Raw genomic sequence first — 20,985 nt, forward strand, 5'->3', positions numbered from 1 at the left:
GCATTGTACTGCATTCATGTATCTGTATGCACACAAAAATTGTGCAAGTAGCTGGCACCTTCTGAAGAGACATTTTTCTGATTACTTGGCTGTTAACTCTACATGCTGAAATGTCCGGTTAATATATGTGAAATGACCACTAGCAGATTTGTTTTTAACTGGGTTTATCATTTAGTGAGTATATCCCAAAGAATGTTGAAGTCTGGGTTCTCTCACATTGCCAAGAAAACAAGAGGCATTAAACAAGATTTAGACTGAGCAGCCTTAGACTTCGTGATAACCTATATCAGCACGTTAAAATTAAATATGTGGGTCTTATCTTTCTGTGGGTAACTGTTTAAGGCATCCTGTTGATCTGAGTTGTGTCAGTACTTGTGAGTAAGAACTACTGAATTAGACACTTAATTCCTAAAACTTTTGCTTGAAAAACAAAAACACGTCTCCGGTTAGAAGGGCTGATGCTTTACAAGAGGGATATGCAAATATGTGGCACTTGCATAAAGATAGACATGCAGAACCTAATTAATGCAAATACTGCATGCAAATATCCTGGTTTCTCTGTATGTCTTCAGCCGTAGAGCATACGTGGGATTCTAAAAGAAGGATGACTTGCAGTCTCTCACCAGTTACACAGATGGCGGAAGGCAGTGTGGGTTTGTTTGTCTACATCAAACATAAGCCTATTGACACAATACATTTCAGCACATACAATTACTGGTAATGTGGTTGACATTTGGAATGTATGTATGGCTTTTTGGGAAAGTGGACTGAAAGAGGATTGGCCTGGAAGATGCTATAAATACCTAGTTTGTGTTCAAATGCTATATGCCTTCCTTCAGATGTTAGGGATTTCCCTCTTTGAAGAAAAACAAATTTTAAAGAAACCAGCTGAAGTCGGTGTGAGAGGAAAGAAAGGATGGGCTGTACCACCTGCCTGCATCCATGTGGCATCCAGAGGCTGTGGAACTGGCTCTAGACATCAAAGTGCAGATATCAAAGTACATGCAACAAAATTTGTGGGCAAAATTGAAAGACTAGGGATAAAATTCTGACAATTGTTTGGTCAGATCTGTGTAGCTTGATCCAATACTCCGTTGTCCTACCACCAGTAAGATTCATTTGTATATTTAGTGATATGCTTTCCACTGTTAAGAGTGAGTGTATTTTGTGCCTAGAGCTGTACAGTAAAGTTCTTTAATGCCCAGCTAGCTGGGTTTGAGTGTAGCTGTGATGATGTTGCCCAGAGTTTTGATAACTGCATGTGAAAATAAAGGAGACAACTGCATGTGCATTTTTGAAAATTAATGGGTAGAGTTTAAGTGATTTAAACTCTCTGAGGGTGTTTAGCAGTACTGCAGATGTCGCGAGTTGATATCGCAAGTAATAGCATTCAGAAGCTCATGTAAATAGTAATCAGCATCAGAGAAGCTGCTAGTGTCACAAAACAAGACTTGGCTAAGAAGCGGGATTTCCCTCTCAACAAGCCTGGGCAGCACAGATTTTGTGCAAGTGTTTTTCCGTGTGCAGATGCCATAGTAATAATTATAATGTCTTGATTTTCAGGTTCTCCGAACTTATCACCAAATCCTATGTCTCCTGCACACAATAATCTGGGTAAGCATGTCACCTTGAGCACTGTGTGTAATTACAATCAAGATAGTGACATTTTAATAATGACGTTATTTCTTGATGTCGTGCATGTTTGATGAGGTTGTGAGCACTCTTGATAGTCCTTTCTGCTAATCCTCTTTACTGTGATAACTGTGGTTCGTAGTAACTCTGTGAAATAAGAAATTTGAGTGTACATCACAGAGTTGTACTGGAAAAAAAAAAAAAAGGAAATGTTGGCAGATGAATACCAGAAAGAATGAGTGAAGGACTGCAGGAAAAATACTCGTTTGATTATATGAGTTTGCAAGGAATGTTATCTGACTGTTTTGCTGCTGGCTTTGAGTTCTTGAGAGAAATCACAGACGTCCTTGCTTGAGCGGCGGAGGTGTTAGCAGGGTCTTAAGCTTGCAGGAGCCTGGAGCAGTGTTGTGGGTGAGATACGCAGACCTTGGATGCCCTGTGGGATTTCTGTGACTGACCAGACCGTTGGTTTTCTTCAAGAGGGCTCAGGCTATGCCACGATCTTGAGTTCTCTTCAGAAGTAGAAATAGCTGTTGGACAGGGCCTTTGCCTTTGAGATACTGCTAGAGGTCTTGTGGTTCTCCCTGAACCTCTCTTTATCTTCCCAAATGGTTTTGCTCCTCATTTTCATACCTACAGGCGTGGAAGGTCTGAACCTCATCAGTTTGAGCTCCCACCTTATTTAAAACTGCTCTCAACAGTCTCTCCTAAAAATACTCCCAGCTCGCGCTAGCTGCAGGATCAGTTCTCTACATGTTCATTAAGCCAGCAGACACAGGCCACTTGAGATTACTCTTGAATAACCATAGCCATAAAGTTTACATATGCTTTTAATCCTGGCAGAGGGTACTTTGACACCGCTCCAAAATTTGTCCAAAAATTGGCTGACTTGTGGATATCTTGGGGCTGTTGAAGGGGATTTCTTTTCTCTCCTTTTTCTTTTCAAATTCTTTTTTTAAAGCATGCAATATGTTGCCACAGTGCCACTAAATTTGTTACTCATTTTAACCGTTAAAGGCTCAGAGAAGAATACGTAGCTGACTCTGTTCCTTGCTTTTTTCTTCTCCTGTCTGAATCCATTATGCTCAAGTATGCTGCCTAGGAGTTGATGAGGATTTCTAGCATTTTTTCGTCAACCTAAAAATAAAAAGCCAATTATGTGTAACAAAACCAACCTGGCAAGCTGACTGTGGCATCTGCCTTACATAAGGAAAAAAGGAGTTTCTAGGAAAGAGGCCTCAGCGCATACCCTTCCTAACCAGGACACTGCTTATTAACACATGCTGCTCAGCTGATGGGCCTGGAGGATGTCTAATGTGCAGTCTGGTGACAAAAAACTAAATAGGAGGAGGTGAAGCTGGTTAACCGCAAGGAATCTCTTTGTAGTCCAGGGAGCAGACATCAGAAAAACATTTCAACTTATTGACATTAAAAAGATATCTTTAAGTTTTGCAAACCAAATATTTATTGCTCGTAGGCAAGATCTCCCACAAATTAAGAGCCTCTTGTCTCTTTTTGAAAGTCGTATTGTAAATTTTTGCACGCGAGGAAGCTACAAAATAATAACTCGAATGGCACATCCCTGAGCAACTCTTAACAGCTGTCAGTAAAAATGTGTCATCATCCGTGCCTTGCAGATGGCATACCTAAAGGAAGGAGCTGCTTGTAGCGCTGCAGGTGAAAGCACACAGTCCATCAGCCTGCCAGTCTCTGCAGGCCACAAAGTGTACTCTGTAAGAGCACAACTTTTTCTCAGCCTTGCTGATTCTCTCTCCAGTTGGACAGAAGTTAGCTGGTGGCTCGTGGCCTGCAGTGCTGCTGCTTTTGCAGTGCCACACAGTTCTGTGGATGAGCAGAGCCCAGGGCGTTACTTTAATCTGCAGACGTTGAACTGGGACTTCTCTGTCTGTTTGGTAAGAAATTTAAATAGGAATTTAAAAAACACAGCGGTGTGCAGTGAGGGAAACTCAGCAAGCTCCCAGCAGCAGAACGTGAAGTATTTTTGCAGTTTCACCATTAAGAAAATAATGTCACGGTATTGCAACTGGCCGCTTATTTGAACAGAACTGCCTGAAGCTTTTAAGGCAGTTTACTTTGCCTAAGCTGAACTTTGGACTTCCATCCCATGGCCGTGTTCCAGAGAATTACGAAGACAATAAACTAGCATGAAGCAAACGGACTGGAACAATAGAATCGAGGTTTGTTTGAGCTGCAATGCATTTCAGTATAAAGCTGTAGCTCTGTAACATGTTTCATGTAACAAGTTTCTGAAGGAACTTAGGGACTTTCAGTTCATCTTTTCATCCACAGACACAAAAAGTGTTGCAAGTAACATTTGGGGATTTTTTTTTCTCCTTTCAGCTTGTGCATTTGCTCTGGAAGCATTGGGTCCACACTTTCAGTAGTCAAACAAAAGATTTCAATGGAAGTTGTAGATATCCAATGATCTCCTCTGTGTTACTGAAATTTGAATTGGAAAAAATACAGAAAAGCAAAATGAAAGCAGAGCTGCCAGCATTCTGTGGACATTGGGAATGAAGTCAGGGAGTTTACGCTGGCCGAGGGCCAGGCCTGAGGTTGCATGCGTATTATTTTGGAGTGAGGCAGTCCCTTGGTGGACAGGAAATCCATTGTCAGGGTTTGCTCCGCAAAAGGCTTGACGCAAAAGCTGTAAGTGAAACAAGCACATACCCTATGGACAAATCCATCAGGAACGTAAGCCTCTGTGACTCTCTGTGTTGATTCCCAAAGCAGGGAACAGACAGCCCTCCTCAAAGCGCAGAGGGGAAGCGTGCACATGTATTTATCTCCTAACCTCTGCGGGAGTCAGAACTAATGTGGCTGCAACTAATGCACCGGGATAATGTAAATCAGTAACTTCTGATACACATTGTGTATCAAAAATGTTAACTGAAACTGGGAGAACAACTGCCCTTGGAGCACATTGTAGAGTATGCAAAGCACCCAGCAAGTTTTTAACTCTGAATCTGAGCAGTCCTTTGACCTTGTGGAGAAGATGCAGTATGGTTAGCATGACAACAGGCAGTGGATGTTTATGAAAGCTGTAGCAAGACAAAGTTAAAAATGTATGGAGATGATTCAGGCAGGATTTACGTGATTTTAATGCAGCTCACCCATTCAATGACAGCCTATGCTAAAGCCCAAGACCACAAATCACAGGAGAATGCAGCACCTTTAAAGCGTGGTTGCATTTTTTGAGAGTTGAATTCATCTTTAAAATAGGATTTGTTGGTTTGTGTCATCCTCAAATTGCAAATAAGCTTGAAATAAAATTTCTGTGCATCCCTCAGTGGGGTATCCCCACTTCCCTTCAGTCCCAACCAGGCAAAGGTGTTTCCTGAAGAAAAGGACCACAAAACCATAGAGAGCAATAAAGGCCTCGTTGTTTTTATAACTTGGAGTTACCGTGCACACAGAAAACTGCTGACCGATGAAATGAGGCTGGCACTGGAGAAATAGACCTGGTGTAGCAGGGACAACCAAGATGTAATACAAGAGAGAAAGGCATCACCTGTGCATGTCAGGAGAGGGACTTGCTTTAAGCTACCAAAATAGTTTACCATGTGAAGAAACAGCAGGTGTGCTGAACAGATTTCTTACATGGGTGTAACTACTCCTGTTTTGCTGAGCTGCCTTCTGCTAGCTTTCGCTCAGAGCAGTACGTCCTTTCCCATTAGGGGAAGATAGGCTTCTTCTTTTGTGGGTGTAATATGTGGAGGAGAACAGAAACAAGGGAAGATACGGAAAGACAGAGACTGTAAAAGAAGCTGGGGATGGGTAAAGGCTCCAAAATTCACAGATCTGCAGATCTGCTAAGGATTGATGGAGTTCCCCAGATACACTTCTATTCAATTCCTTATTTACAGTCAGCAGAGCTTGTAACAAAGCAGAAACAAAAGCGTTTTGCTGGGTTTTAGCTACTTTGGGAACTCAGGTGTCACAGTAATAGAGAGGAAACCCTTGTGCCTTCTGGCTGAAGCCAGGCTGCTGCAGCCTGTTATTGAGGGTTACAGAGCAAAGCAGGTACCGGGTGAAAAACGACTCTCAGACCTCTGCAGAGACGCTCTTAGGGTGAGAGGAGGCTGGGAAGGAGCTGATCTCTTAAGCCCAGATTCACCTAAGCCTTTCCAGAGCAACAGATGGGGAAGCCTAGGGAAAAGGCTGTGTTTTGCTCGGCGGTGTTACCCCTTGGCCAGATGGGAAGCTGCTCTGTTCTCCGGTCAAGCACCTGGTGAACAGGGATGAAGCGATAAATCGGGGGTGGGGAGGAGGGAATGAAGGGAATTCTTCTCTGGCTTTTATTTCTTGCACTGAATGTGGGAAATAGAGCGCTTATCAATCAGCTTAGTCTGCTTTGCACTTTCTCTGCTCAGCAGATTCATGGTTTACAGTATGACTGGACACCATCGAGTGCAGCATTTCCAAGAATATTTGGCTTGGGCCTTCCTCTGCTGAAGTTACTAGCAAAATTCTCAGTGAGCAGTTAAACAAATCATCCAAAGCCATTTGAATGCCCCACCTTTCATGCGTTTGTCTTCCTCAGCCTGCCTCGGTCTGTTCACAGAACTAATTTCACTTGGTCCACAGGCTGAGCCAAACTAGCCCCAGTACAAGAAATATGCCGTCATCTACTGGGAAAATGGATTTGCTTTTGAAAACTTGACATCAAGCAGACAGCAAGAAAGGATCTAAATCTTTAGAAATAAATGATCTAATTTTTAAACTACTTTGATGGCATTATTATATACAGTTTGGTCTCTATTGCAGACAACGCTATTGGTTTCATCAGTGCTAGAGAGACCATAACAGAGTCAGTAAGAACAAAAGTTGGGCCGCCTTATTTGCTGCCTACTTTGGTGTAAGTGCACAGAATTAGGATTAGGGGATCATTGAAAGCAGATTTGCGGTCTACTCTTTCTAGGGTTTTCTGTTTCTTCCTTTTTTTCTCTCTTTCTTTTTATGTTTTTTTTTTTTTTTAGGGTACTGGCCTCCCAGAAGTGGTCCTACATTTCATCGAAAAGCTTATTCTATTTAAGACTTTCTCCAAGTGTGAGGATAGCTTAGTGACACCCCACTTACCAAGTGACTAATATCTTCGAGTATTTGTGATTGTTCCATGTGCCAGAAGCTTCAGGGATGATGTAACTTCCTAGCTGTGCTCCATTAAAATCTGTCAAGTAATTAAAGTTTGATTGTTAGAGTGAGCCCAAGGAATGAAGCAGAACAATATTTCAAAACAAGTGCTTTCTTCATTCCCCCCTTCCCCTCCTGAGGGCCTGTGACTCACTTTGCTTTTTGTTTATGTGCAGATCTGCAGCCTGTTACCTACTGCGAGCCAGCTTTCTGGTGCTCGATATCCTACTATGAACTCAACCAGCGAGTGGGGGAGACTTTCCACGCCTCCCAGCCCTCTATGACCGTGGATGGGTTCACCGACCCATCCAACTCAGAACGCTTCTGCCTTGGTTTGCTGTCTAACGTGAACAGAAATGCAGCAGTGGAACTCACGAGACGGCACATTGGTAATTTCGATTTCCTTATTTTCATTGGTGCTTTTCAAGGTGGAAGGTGGAGACCTGCATGCAGAGATTTTTTGGCTACCCACCTGGCATGCAGTTTGGTCAGTTTTAGGACACCGTGATATTTGAATGTTCATGGTGATTTAGCAGGCTAATCTTCCATAAAGGAACACTAATTGTATTCTTTCATAAAAGTATAATTAAAAAAAAGCACTGGGGAACGCTAAAACCACTGAATGTAATAGAGATAGAATTTAAATTTCTACACAAATTCTTCAGAACTTTTTTTGAGTGGATGTTAGTGCTTAGCTTGTTTTCCTTTTCCCTCCTGCACTCTTTTATTTTCAAACTTACTGTGCTCTTAAAAATGGAAACTTAACTTAATTTTCATCTCAATTTCCTCTTTCCTTGCTTATACTATAAGACTCATTTTTGTTTTTAGTTAAGTTGGTACTAAATAGAATATCCCAGATCTATGCAATTTTAATGAAAGGCAAAATTGTTTATGATTTGCCATGTTTTCTGCTGGTTTCTGTCAGAAATGAACACGCTCCCTGTCCTGGCTTTGTTCCCTTTTATTCCTTTTTCTGGGCAGTAAAGTTTTACTGGAGGATCTTTCCTTACTTGTTTTTAAAATGATTTGTAGCACCAGTAAATAAATAAATAGACAAACAAACAAAAGGCAACCCACAAAACAAACAACAAGCCAAGATTCAGAAATCAATCCTGAAATACAGCAGGCTGCACAAGGGCAGCACGGAAGAACGAAAGCAGGATTTTTAAATAGCAGTGCAAGACCACAGCAAATATTTATTTGGGTAATGAATTCCTGAGATTTGTCTCTTTATTAACTGAGAATTTAGCAACGTGTATAAACTCCAATGGGAAATAGATATTTGTCCTGGTTTACAAATGTAATCTCAAGAAAATGTAACTAGTTGAAAACATTGTATGATTTAATTCCAAATCAGTAAGTAATAAATAAACAAACAGCTGTATCCAGCTGTGATGCCTTTTGGATGAGGTTGAAGACCATATGCTAGCCAACAGTACCTTCATATGGAAAATATCAGAGTCGTGCACGTTTGGAATGAGCAGGCTGCGAGGTGGTGAGATCGTGCAAACCCAGGCCGCTACTGACAGCGGGACTGGAGAGCGCGGTTCTGAGGTGGGTTTCATTTTCCTCATTCATAGTTCAGCTGCTTTTTGAGATCTCGTGGATGCAGATTGTCTGTCTCGGCTAACTCTTCTTCCAGTTTTGCAGATGAATGTTCTGAACTAACCCCAAACTCTGCCGTATGTTTCTTAGGAAGAGGAGTAAGGCTCTACTACATTGGCGGCGAGGTGTTTGCTGAGTGCCTTAGTGACAGTGCCATTTTTGTCCAGTCTCCCAACTGCAACCAGCGCTACGGCTGGCACCCAGCAACAGTCTGCAAGATTCCCCCAGGTAAGGAAGTGTGCCCCGTCTGTCATCCTGCGCAGGCTTCTCCTTCTGCAGGCAGCAGCTTGCTCTGGAAAGCAAGCTCTTTGCCAAGGTAGGCCTGGATTTGCTGACCCCTGCTCGTGATGGTAAAGAGAAACTTGCACTTTATTACATGCAAATAAAGCAACCTGACACCCCGAGCATGGGAATTTTCAGTAGCTTAAAGGATGAAGGTACTAATAAAGGAAGCTACTGTGTATGCTCCAACAATTATTTGTACTACTGTCATCGAAGCAGGAAGAAACAGGACTTCATGATCTGTGCGGAACTAGGAGCAGAATCTGCCACGTGCTCTCTGCAGTGTTTTATCAGTCAATAGTGTCATTATCTGATAGTCATGCTTAAAATTTTGTTCGTATCTTTAAGTGAAAGAAGATAATTTTTTTAAAATTTAGATTAACTCATAATAATTTAAATTACTATTATTTTCTATTCTGTAGGAAAACAGTTTTCCCATTTTTTGTGAATGAGTTTTATTCTAGGGAAATCCCCTTGACAGGCACTTTGTTGCTCTGGTTACAGCAAACACTTCTGAGGTATGCTGAAAGGTTACAGGAGAATTGATTGCAGCTGTCTAGGAAAAATATACTTTTTTGTTAAATACATGAAAGGATAGGATGGGAAGATGCCTTTCCAAAGGGTATTTAGCTAGGCTTACAAATCCTTATTTTTTAAATTTAAAAGTATCTGTATACTTTTTAAAAATAACTCTTTGTTGAATATTTGAATAAAGATTGTCCTTTTTTAGAGACCTATGCACTACAAGTCCTGGCCCATGTTGACGGGTTTCCTTTCTCAGATGCTTAGGAAGCAGCTGCTAGCGCTACAAACATGACTTAATTCTCCAGCCACATCACAAGAGTCCACCCGGGCTGGAGTCAATATCTGAAAGCATAAACAACCCACGTTTCCGCTGTAGCTTCATCTAAGGCACATTTATTGGATGCCAGCTCTCCGCACTTTTGCCACAGTCTTTGGCTGCCTTCTCAGATCCGTCTTCAAATCTTTGTTGGTTTCGAAGCAGTTTCATCATTCCCATGTTGACCAGACCACGTCGTAGCCCCCGTCCTACCCAGCACAGTCACAGAGTGACCTGTTCCCATCCCATCCTGCGGTCTGACCAGCTTGGCAGGCTGATCAGCTCGTTTGCTTTCCTCGCCACAGCTCTTTCTCTGTGCTCAGCCTGGCCCTGATGCTCTCACCCTTCTTGTTTTCCTCTCAGAAAATTGTAATATGCCTGACACAGCTTCCCTTCGAACTCTCGGCAAGATGCTCTTGGGCTGTGCTCGTTTATGGGCACAGAATTGGTAGGTTTTTGCTGCAGCTGCTGAAGCCGTTGAATGCAGTTACGCTTTGCTATATGCGGTTCGACCCAAAACAGATGACAGTATGAGTCCAGCCCAAGAGAGTAGGCTCAGAAGTGATCTTAGAAAAAAAAAAAAAACAATTCATCATAGTCTAAATGGTTGTTTTTCAGACTTGGCCCATATGTAATCCCAAATGAGCACTCGTTGCACGCCAAGTTTCAGCGTTTAACTTGTTTCTGGTTATCTGGGAGAAAACAAGCATGGCGATGCTTTTTTTAGTTACATATTTTTTAGAGTTTTGTATTTTTTATTTATTTTAACCGTGATGAATGTGATTGTATTTCACCTTTATCACCTAGAACAGTGGAACAGGTCGTTCTCAGCCCTTTCAGCTGGGAGTAAACACTGAAGGGAAAGCTTCAGTTTTAAAGGAGAATCCTTTGGCATATCACACTTGAATTTAAGAGAGGATTATAGCAGAAACAGCCCTGCTATGAGCCTTTTTCACCCTGATAACCGTTTCCTAGCTTGCCAGAAAGGTTTCACTTCAGAACTTCTCTGTTACTTCTGCTGCCAGCCACCACATAAATCCAGCACCAGCGAGTTCCTCTTTTTTGCCCAGGCATTCATTTGTTTCAGGCCCTCTGGCAATTGCTGTTAATTGGCGTTATGGTCATAGTTAGGCTTTTAAATGAAAACATGAAGGAAATGGTTGTACAGGAGGTAGAAGGAGGTTCCACACGAGGCCCCAAGTCTGGTTGTGCAGATCGCAGTCTGCTGTCAGCACTTGCGTTCATTGTTCTCTGTCCATAGCATGGTTTTCTTCCTCCTCAGCCCACAAGCTGTGGATGTGTGGTAACCTTGATTCCTTCTCTGCAGTCCTGCGTTAAAGCAATCTGTATCTGCTATCACATGCTCTGGGGACACGAGGTAGCAGCCCCGAGTTCCTTTCCATTCTCGGAAAGTAACAGATGCCTTAATCCGGTTAAGCTAATGCCTCGATTTTTGTCGTGTTCTTTTTTCACAGGATGCAACTTGAAGATTTTCAACAACCAGGAATTCGCAGCTCTCCTGGCGCAGTCAGTGAACCAGGGCTTCGAGGCCGTGTACCAGCTGACCAGAATGTGCACCATTCGGATGAGCTTCGTCAAGGGCTGGGGAGCAGAGTACAGGTCAGCCTCTGGAGGAAGCTTGCGCCGTGCTTGTGCTGCCCTTTGCCTCTCACATATTTCACAGCCTAGCAAAGTGTTCTGCAAGGCTTCTTTATTCAGCTTGTAAGATGGGGAGTTACCAGAGTGTCTCCTTAGAAATGCAGATAGCTCGTATTTGTTGCGAATGTGTTGATCTCATCTTCTTTTTCCCATCCTACTGGTGTAAAACGTGCATCATGTGATGTGCTTCGAAAATCACGTGCATTTGGTCTCAGTGCTGTGCAGACCAAGAGCTTCACCTGAAGCACAGCAGATAAATCCGGATGGCCTGTGTGGGAACAATTCTCTTCTTAAAAATCAGATGTATATTTGATAATTTGAGTGTCTCATGTCTACAGAGTTATCAAGACACCATCAGTGTGAGTGCTTCCTAGTTGATACGGGTTGGGTTTGATGTTGGTGGTTGTTTTTTTTAATCAGGGACCAATGGGATTAAAATAAAAGCAGATCAGCTTGAAAATCTACATGTGGAAGAACTGTCAGAGTTGCCACAAAGTTACAGTTAGCTCTCCTCATCCTTTTCTTCGTGCTTGTCATAGGGCAGTTGCTTAAATGTGACTTGAGGCAGTTAGAGAAAAAGGTTGGCTATTTTTCCCAGTGAATAGTAAAGGTGAAAAAGGGAGATGCAGTGGGGTCTGGTGTCTGGGATCGATGGTGTGGCTTTTCTGACAACACAGGAAGAGTGGAGAGGGGCAGAGTACTGCCTAGCTTGTGCCGCTGCTGCATTAAGAAGCAAACGTCCCTTAGCAGCAAAGGGAGTAAAATTAGCCTTTGGTAGTACAACCAGGGGAGACAAAATTCATCGGAAAATGAATGTTGTTTTATGAGAGAAAAAGCTGGCGAGGATTTTGGCCAAATGTGCTTTTGAAATACTTTCTTGCAGTGTACCCTTGAAAGCCGTGGCCTTATTTTAAGACCTGGGGGCAGCCCCTGCCTGGCCGTCTGTGCTGCGCCCCGCGCACAGCTGCCTGCAGCAGGCGGGGGAGATGCCCTAGCATCAGCTGGAGCCCGGGTCCCGCACGTTCCTCTCCCGCTTTCCTCATTTCTCCAGATGTTTGGAGTCCATTTTGTTTTGAAATTGTCCTGCAGCCGGGCCAGAGCCTTTCAGCCCTGGCTCGCAGCCACAGCTCGTAATGAAAGCCAGATGAGCATGACTTACGGAAAGTCTACTATCTCATTATTGTACTCAGTGAAACCCTACGCTCGCGCTGACCGCGCCGAAGCCGCTCTCCTGCTCCTTCATTTCCTTGCCACAAAATACTACATCTGATTGCCTTTGTCAGAGCACGTTTCTTTGCTGAACTGATTCGTATACGCAAACGTTACTGTGGGAGCCGCATCCAGAGCGCTGTTCCAGTGATCTCTGGTTCAGCCGCTCGGCCGGGTGAGCAGTCTGGTCGGCGGGGTGTTCAAAGCTCATGTGTGCCAGGGGTTTGGTGGAGGGAAGCGGGGAGAAGCCGATTGCATAAGCAGCCGGTGATGCAGAGGTTCTCCTCTGCCCAGCGAGAGCCCGGCGGAGCAGGCTGAAGTCATGGAGAAGGCAGAGTGAAGCTTGCCGTGATGGATTTGCAGAGGGCAGGAGTGTGTCAGCACCTCGGGTCTGGGTTTCTGTGCAGTGTTGCCAGCACCGTTGCTGGACTGCTCGGTGCTAACCTGGCTTTGGGCAGCAAAGGGCAGCGCTCTGGGTTCAGGGGGACTTCATTTTTTCTGCGCCCTTGGTGCTTTGTTTGCTCCACTGAGGCTGACGGAGAGAGGGGGGTGCTCTCTGCTCCCTGCCCTGCCGTCCTCCTGCCCAGACAGCTCCCGAGGAACCCCTTAATGCAAACCACGCTCCGTTAGGTCGCTGCATGGGACGGGCCCTGCCCATACGCCCACTCTCAGGGCATCATCGCCTGCCAGCTCCGCTCGGCCGCGCCTGAGCTGGGAATGGGTGGGGTGCCTTCAGGGAGCCGCTGCCATTTTTGGTTCAAAGCAGAAGGGAGGCAGATTCGTCGATACGACGCCTTGCAGCCCTCGGCCAAAGCCTTGCAGAGCTGTGCCCCCAAGCCCTGCGCCTCGATCCTGCCACGAAGGGGCAGGGACGGTGCTGGGAGCAGAGGGACTGTCCCCGAGGGAAGGGTCCCTCTTTCGGCAGCGGTTTCTCCCAGGGCCTCGCAGCCTTTGGCTTCTCCCTCCCACAGGCAGATTCCAAGGACAGCTTCTGTGGGAAACGCGGGTGTAAAACAAGGCTGTCTCCAGGCTGTTTCTCTCTCTTCATAATCCTCCTCCTCCACAGCAGCTGTCCCTGCCTCTCAGCCCTGGCCAGGAGTCCTGCCGTCCCTCGGCACTGCCCCAGACCCCGTGCCCCGGCCTCGCTTCCCTCCCCTTCCTCCCCATCTCTTTCTGCTTCGCCATCTGGAGATGCTCCATGGGGTCCTGAGGGCAAACAACAGAGAGGAAGAAAGGAGAGGGGAAGGTGCTTGGTGGCGCTGAGAAGTCCTCGGACCCAGCAGGGTGTCCCCCCTCTATTCTCTGGCCACGGCCACCAGTTCCTGAAGGGCTTTGAACCGCACGCATTAATTACCAGATTGGTGCCTCGCTGCCCGGCGTGCCTGCGTGTTGTGGGGCCCCGCACATCCCCCAGGCTGCTCTCCGTGCTGACAGGGCGCTGAGCAGCGGCTCTGGCTGCTTGAGGGGCTCTGCAGGGCTGGGGAAGGGAATTCAGGTGGCTGCGTGGTGGCCCTGTCACTTCCACGTCCTGCCAAAACCGAAAGATCTGGCGAAAAGAGAATGTCCTGATCTCATACGTCGAGAAATCGGACGTGTTTGGTAAACAGCTGACGTTGCTAACCAGGTAGGAGGCGCGAGGCCTGCAAAATCTAACTGGAGGGTTGCTCAGATAAAAGCCTTCCTTTCTCTCCAGGGAGTCAGATGCTGCCTGTCTGCAGAAATCTGAGGAGCGAATAGGTTGTAGAGGGAGTTCTTCGAGATAAGAGACGTAAAGAGAAAAGATCGGGTGTTAAAGAAGCCGGCAGCATTGGCCAGAAGCATGTTAAGGAGGAGAGAGACATTCCTTTGGCCCCGCATGCAAGACTATTGTCTAAGCAGGAAAGAATGCTTCGGTAGCTGTAAAACCTTTTCGCATTTGTGAAGTTTTGTAAGTCACATTTCTGTTCTTTTTTCCCTCTCTCTCTGCCCCCCCCCTTCTTTCTCGTAGGCGGCAGACTGTGACCAGCACTCCCTGCTGGATCGAGCTGCATCTCAACGGTCCTCTGCAGTGGCTGGACAAGGTCCTCACCCAGATGGGCTCCCCGAGCATCCGCTGCTCCAGCGTCTCCTAAGGAAAGAGCTCCTGGGGGCGGGCGGGGGGAGCAAGGACTGGAAAATGGAATTGGCTTAACCCTTAGCAAAAGGCATAGAAAACAAACTCCCAGTTACTGAAGCTATAAGGAAAAAAGATCTGCTAAAAAGTGGGTTGTCTTTGTTTTGTTTCTTCCTCTTTTTCTTTTTTAATGAAACTTAAAGACCCATTTAAGCCACTTCCACTGAACCTGTTAGCACTTTGGTCACAATGCCATGGGCCGTTGCAGTTAGCATGAAGCTGAAGCTGATCGTGATAAAAAAAAATGGACTTGGTTTCAGCGGAGAGAAGCCAGTGCTCTGCCTCCAGCCGTGCCGTGCCGCTGGCACCAGCCGGCCGGGAGGGAACTTTCCCTTTGCCTCTCACACCTCCAGCCTCGGCTCATGCAGCATCTCGGAAAAGCCAGGTACGGCGGGGCTTTGGGGTGACTCTTGCTCGTGCGTTACTGTCTCCATCCGAGGACACCTGTTCTCCCTGCGATTGCAGCAGGATGGGGGAAAGAAACATTTAAAGCACGTGCAAGAGCGAAGTCCCCCAGAGATGCTCCCAAAAGGAAAGAGTTTCCCACGCTGGACCAGTAACGAGGAGGCAGAGCCTTGTTGCTTCGTGCCCGAGAGATGCAGCTGACGCCCCGAGTGCCTCAGACTGGATTTACGTGAAGCAAAAGGCCGGAGTGAAGGCTCCTTCCGACATTGCTGCAGCAACTTTCGACTAGAGCTGCCCACAGACAGACTTTTGTGATGTGGGGAGCTCTTGCTGGATAAGTTAAGCCTTTGTTATTGTGCAGTCTATTTACATTAACTACAGAAAGTTTGTATTCTATTTTCTCAGTATGTCGAACGGTATCTGCCACTTCTTAAGTCTTAGGGGCGGAGTGAATTCAGTGTCCAGGTCTGCTCGAGAGACGGGAGTGACCAGCCCTTGCTGCCGTTGTCAGAAAACACAGTTCAGTAGGTCATCCCCCGCTGTCACCATGACTGCGCACGAACCAGGGCATCTCAGACACACAAAAACTCAGTTAAAAAACCAATTTCATCGGATTGAAATGCTCTGAGATGTGGTTTCGCCTGGAGAAACTGGGAGAGTGTATTTACATGTACTATAAAAGGTTCATTTTAACTATACATGCTCCAGACTGTTCAATATTTTTTTCCCTGTAGCAACTGTCATGGCAAACAACTTCCACAACTGGGAAAAAAAAAACCCTTAGCACTTGTTTTTACGGTTCAAATTTGCCAAATAAGTGTCATAGCTTTGTCAGTGCTATCCAGTGATCTGTTCCTTGATATCTCTGTTGAACATCGTACGCCTTCGTGCCAAGATGGAAGGGGGAGGGGAGAAAGTGATCATCACTTTCCTATGGAAATCTTGTTTTTGTTTTTTTTCCTTCTGCATCCAAAAGGCAGAGACACAAGATCTGGCCCTGGGAAGGACAGACTGTGACGGACATTACGGTGGTTTGCGTTAACTTTTGTCCTGCACAGTTTCAGGCTCCCAGATGCGACCACGAGCAGCCCCGCTGAGCCCAGTGGAAGTTTCCCTGCACGCCAGGGCCCTGCTCCCCGGTGGGGAAGGGACCTGTGCGACCCCAGACGCTTACCAGCAGCGTCCATGCACCCGCCCGTGCGTAGGGAGAGGCTTTGGGGATGTGCCTTTGCCTCTGAGACCGCCCTGCATCATTCCCACTGCTCGGGTTGCAACACCCGGCGCTTCTGGACCCTGGGGGCCCTCGGTGCGCTGTGCAGAGACCACCGGGAGCCCCCTGGCCGTTTTACCAGGCAAACGGGGGAAGCTTTAGAGGAGAGTTTTCTTCCAGAAGTGAGAAATGAGATTTTGTATATGAAATGTAAATCCTGGGCAAGCCTTTCAGTGGTGGGCGCGCTCCTGAATGATGCAGGGACAACGCAGGCACATCTCAGCAGCCTCCTGCAGGACTTTGGAGCTTTCACTGTGCGCTCGGCACGCCTTGTGGCATAGCGCTGGAGGTTTTCTAGGATTTTTTTCTTCCTTTTTTTTTAGTTTTTGCAATGTGTCTGATTTTTTTTTTAGTTCAATCTCTGATTGCATGGACTTGTGCAATAAGAGCATCTGTATAAAATAGTGTTCTCTAGCCACTGAAGAAGTAGGTCTGTGTGTCCTTGTGGGTCGATGAGGCACGTACTTCCAGATGCAGTTTTCTAACATAGCTGCAAACAACTTCATGCAGAATTCTGTGGAAATATTTGACCTGCTGTTCTAGTGAGAGAGGGGGAAAAAAAATGCTCTGTAAAAATGGCCCCAGGTTTCCTTCCCCGAGTGGCGTTAAGTCACATTTGCTTTATTTTACCAAACTTTTATCTCTGTGATCACGGAGCAGGTTGGACTCTGGTGTCTTGTGCATTAGCACCAAAAACGGCATCGTAAATTCGAGGCTCAGAAAGCTCGTCACACGCGGTGGCGTGTGGGAACCCAGCCCGACCTGGAGGCCACAAGCTGCAGTAACCCGCCTTGGGCTTCAGGTCTGCTCGCAGAGTCGCTGCCTCTGCCCAGCTCCGGACTGGAGCTGGGTTTCCTCTCTGACCACACTCGCAGCTTTTGTTTGGTAACAGATAGCGGCCAACCGCTGCCAACAGATGCCTTTGAAACAGGATTGGGATGATGCATAAAACCTTATGCATCATCCCTTAAGTAAAACGGCTTCAGATGGAAAATAAGCCCCTCCAGCAGTACCGTTGGATAAAACTGAGAGGAGGTTATCTGCACTCGGGTATTAATTTCCTCTCCTCCCCTTTGCCTTCTCACTAATTCATAAAAGCTTTCTGGTTTCTGACGTTACCTTATAAAGGCAAATGGAAAGTCCTGCCCCACGCAACATGTGAGAAGATAAAGGCTGGGGAGGGTGTGATCCAAGGGACATTTCGGTTGTTTCCCTGTAGTTGCGTGGTTGAAGTGAATTGTACAGAAGAAAGCAAATTAATTCCCCTGCCAGGTCGGAAGTGTGCTTAATCACCATCCGTGCGGACACTAAGGAAGGGAAGCGGTGGCATTCGGCTGCAGCCTGTTGGAGGCAGCGGTGCCCCAGAGGTACACGTGGCTTATTCTTGATTTTACTTTTCTTTCTAAAACTTTATTAAAGTAGCTTTGATATGTAGCACAAATGTATGCAATCAGCCATGCCCTAGCTTAGATTACGTGACTGTACTGGAATATCTTCTCATTTAGTGGTAGTCTTGGCTAGTTTTACAGGATTTCATACATTTTTGTTACTAGTAGAGAGTCACTAGCAGGAACTTTGACTCTTTTTAATTGGTGTAGCCATACACAAGGGCCTGGCTGCTGGCAGATGATATTGATGGCCTTGTGGTTTTATATGACTGTGGTGATTTTTTTTATTATTATTAATGTATTGAACTGAATTGCAGTGTGTATTTTGTGTTAAGCTTGTCTTAGAAGTAATCCAGTGCTATCCATTTGATTTAATTGTCAGGAATCAGCATGCGTTTGTACAAAGATGGAGAAATCTGGTTGTATGACATTTCCTCAAAGCTCTGGTTACCCACGGTTACCATGAGAAGGTCGGGGGGTGACCTTTGAGAAAGCAGTAGGCAAATCAGTTTCCCCTCCCCTAAAGGATCAACATGCTTTGAAGCGTGCAGAGGACTCCCTTCGAGGCTGAAGAATATTCAGGACGCCAGCTCAAGCAGCAAGTATTGGCATCCCCGCCTTGAGCTACTTACTAACTAGAAAAAGCACAAGGAGCGAGAAGAACCCAGCACAGAGAAGGACTTCAGCCATGTCACAAAACACCCGTGAGCTTTCCTAGTTCTCTAAGGTACTGGATAGGTAGGAGGAATGGAAAATCACAAATAAGCTGGTAAGCTAGAAGGAGAAATCATTAGTCGCTGTATAGTAGCTGATTGAGCGGTATGGTTAAGAAATTCAGTATTTTTTTTTTATGTACATTCTTGTATTTATGTTGTCTTTCTTGAATATTCAGATGAATCAAATATTTAACAGAAAGGGCGATTAAGGATTCAGATATTAAATCCTTCATACGTCCCTTTCTGGTGATTGCTAGAAATTAGGCAGTTACTGACGTGAGCACAAGAGCCTCATCTCAGAGCTGAGCAACAAGCCCTGGCACACAAAGCAAAATAAGGACTCCTCCTGCAGGAGTCTTTGCTCGAGTTGCTGTTGTATTTTTAGCAATAAGTCAGCTTCCCAGAGGGGCCCTTGAATTGTGGTCTTCAGGTCTTTTCAGATTAATGAGGCTTTAAAAAGAAAATAACAAACTATTCCATAAATGTTTCGGTTCATCTTACGTTTCCTCCGGTATGCGGACACCAGAGGATCTGCACCGGTCTCTGCTGCTGAGATGCATCCCGTTCACTCTCCCAAAGGAGGCAGCCTACTTCCTTCGCTCTCGATTGAACCATTCCCCCTTTGATAGATATGTACGAGCACGTATGCAGTAGTGTTTAGATCTTCTTAACCTGAGATTGTATGTTAATGACCGGTGGTGCCACCTACATGCTTTAGCTTGTTAAGCATTATTCACCTATTTTGTTACTAAAGGCCTGTACTATGTATGCCCTCTTATTTCATATGTGAAACTGTAAGTTCTATTTTTGACATTTTAATAAACTTTGATTTGAAAACGGAGGCTCATGAGCAAACACGGGTATTGTAAAAATATATTTAGGACACAAACTGAAAGCATTTGGAGTTCGGAAACCACACGTAATACAGAGCCAGCAGTGTCCTTAGGAGTGGCAGTGGACGTTTCCAGCAGTGCGCACAAGCTCCCAGTTACAGGTAAGGTCGTCTTTCTTTGGGCAGTTTGTTCATGAATTTAATACCAGAAATAGCATTGCTTAAAAAAAAAAGCAACGAGTTCTTTTATCTAATGGGTTTCAAAGGTGAATAGAAGTGGAGCACTGCAGCTCAGTGGTTTTACTGTCGAATTGCTGGAGAAGTCAGAGGCAGCGATCCCACCTGGTCCACCTGTCCCACATAAGCACCCGGGTGGGCCTGGGCTGTGACGTGCCGAGCAAAGAGGTTATTTCAGCAGGAGCCAGGCTGGGAAGTGAGGTGCACGCTGGCATTCAGCCGGCCTCGGAGAGGGCATTCTCCAAATAGTGTTACTGACAAAGCCAAGGCACACTATGATCTAAGTCTGTGAACTCCTAATGTTCCTCCTAGGGTTTAACTGAAATGCAGATATTTTTTTTGTTTGTTTTTCCTGACAGAGGATTTACGAGAATACTTTTTCCACTCTGTTTTCCAACAATGTGGTAATAAAAGGGTCTTGTCCAGGTTTTATAGTAGGGTTGCCAAAATGCATGTGTGATGTAGTAAAGCAGTTCGGAGCTGTGAGTTCTGCTAGTTGTCACCTGAACATATCATGGATTTCAGCATCGAAAGCTCATTTGCACTGATAAAAGGAAGCTGGAGCAAAACACAGGTTTGATAATAAACAAAAAAATCAAAGATTTAGCACCCCCCCACCAAAAAAATAAAAATAAAAAAATGAATCAACATTGCCTGGAGGTTTCAGTTCAGAAGAAAGTTGGGTAACAAACAGTTACCTGCCAAGGGGCAGGAAAGTCCTCTCGCAAGTGTAATCCTAGACCTTGGTCAGGACAGCAGCCTGATTTGCAGGGCAACGCCTCACCACCAGCCCCTAACGGAGCACCCTACCAGCAGATTCATTCTCCTGAAGCAAGGGGAGCAGGGGGGCTCTGATGTTAGACTCGAGATGCGTGATTCTGTTCAGGTTTCATTCCCTTCTTCTGCTTCCTCCTGGCTGAAGGGCAGGGCGTCTCCTGCCTAGGTTCTGCAGGAAGCTCCCTTGTTAGGCAGCTGGGTCCTCGCTGGCTGTCTTGCCAAGGGTTGGATTTTTGTGCACGTGGAGAACTGGCTTTCCAACAGAGCGTTGCGTCTGCTAATTTTGGAGGGGGGAGGAAGCTTTCCGAGCACTGAGATAAAATCTGTCTGAAATGCACTAAATCAAATCTAAGGCCACCGGGTTAAACCAACAGCAGTGGTCTGCAGATGATGGCGCAGGAAGAGAAAGGCGTTCTGCAAACCTTTCCTGGAGCACGGCTCCTTGCCAAAGGCGGTGCACGTGTTCGTAGGGTCACAGCTGCCTCCAGAGTGGAGCAATAGGAAGACAAGGTTACGTTACTGTTTGATTTCCTCGCTGCCTTTCACACACTGCCCTTCTGTTCATCACATCCCCATTACTCCCTTGCCACCCCTCACGTGACAGCTCTGCACCTCCAAGGAAAATTACCCAGAGGCAGTCAAACAGGCACCGTGTAGGCTGATGGAGCCTTCAAAGTTTAACTCGTTACGCTGTGTTTTCATGAGAGTCAGTTGATAATGGTGCCATGGCTAACGATGGCATTGTAATTTAATCAGGCCTGTTTAGTTTAATCTACCACAGCCTTCGGAGTGTTTGCTGTAACCTTTTAGTGCTCTTTGCTAACAG

The 20,985-nt window shown here is 45.7% G+C and overlaps 1 protein-coding gene across 2 annotated transcripts in view; it reads left to right on the top strand.

The window, feature by feature from the left end:
• SMAD3 (SMAD family member 3) overlaps positions 1-19,154 on the top strand; it is a 73,689-nt gene extending 54,535 nt beyond the window's left edge. Inside the window, exons 5-9 of one of the 2 annotated variants that reach the window (XM_035336341.1) lie at positions 1,564-1,614; positions 6,963-7,175; positions 8,482-8,619; positions 10,990-11,134; positions 14,370-19,154. In XM_035336341.1, the coding sequence (XP_035192232.1) occupies positions 1,564-1,614; positions 6,963-7,175; positions 8,482-8,619; positions 10,990-11,134; positions 14,370-14,493 (671 nt within the window). In that variant the 3' untranslated portion in view covers positions 14,494-19,154. The remainder of the gene's footprint in view (positions 1-1,563; positions 1,615-6,962; positions 7,176-8,481; positions 8,620-10,989; positions 11,135-14,369) is intronic. The other variant, XM_035336342.1, reaches the window with a different exon arrangement.
• Positions 19,155-20,985: the final 1,831 nt, after the last annotated feature.

The sequence above is a fragment of the Oxyura jamaicensis genome, chromosome 10 (assembly GCF_011077185.1).
Source record: "Oxyura jamaicensis isolate SHBP4307 breed ruddy duck chromosome 10, BPBGC_Ojam_1.0, whole genome shotgun sequence".
Classification (NCBI taxonomy): Eukaryota; Metazoa; Chordata; class Aves; order Anseriformes; family Anatidae; genus Oxyura; species Oxyura jamaicensis.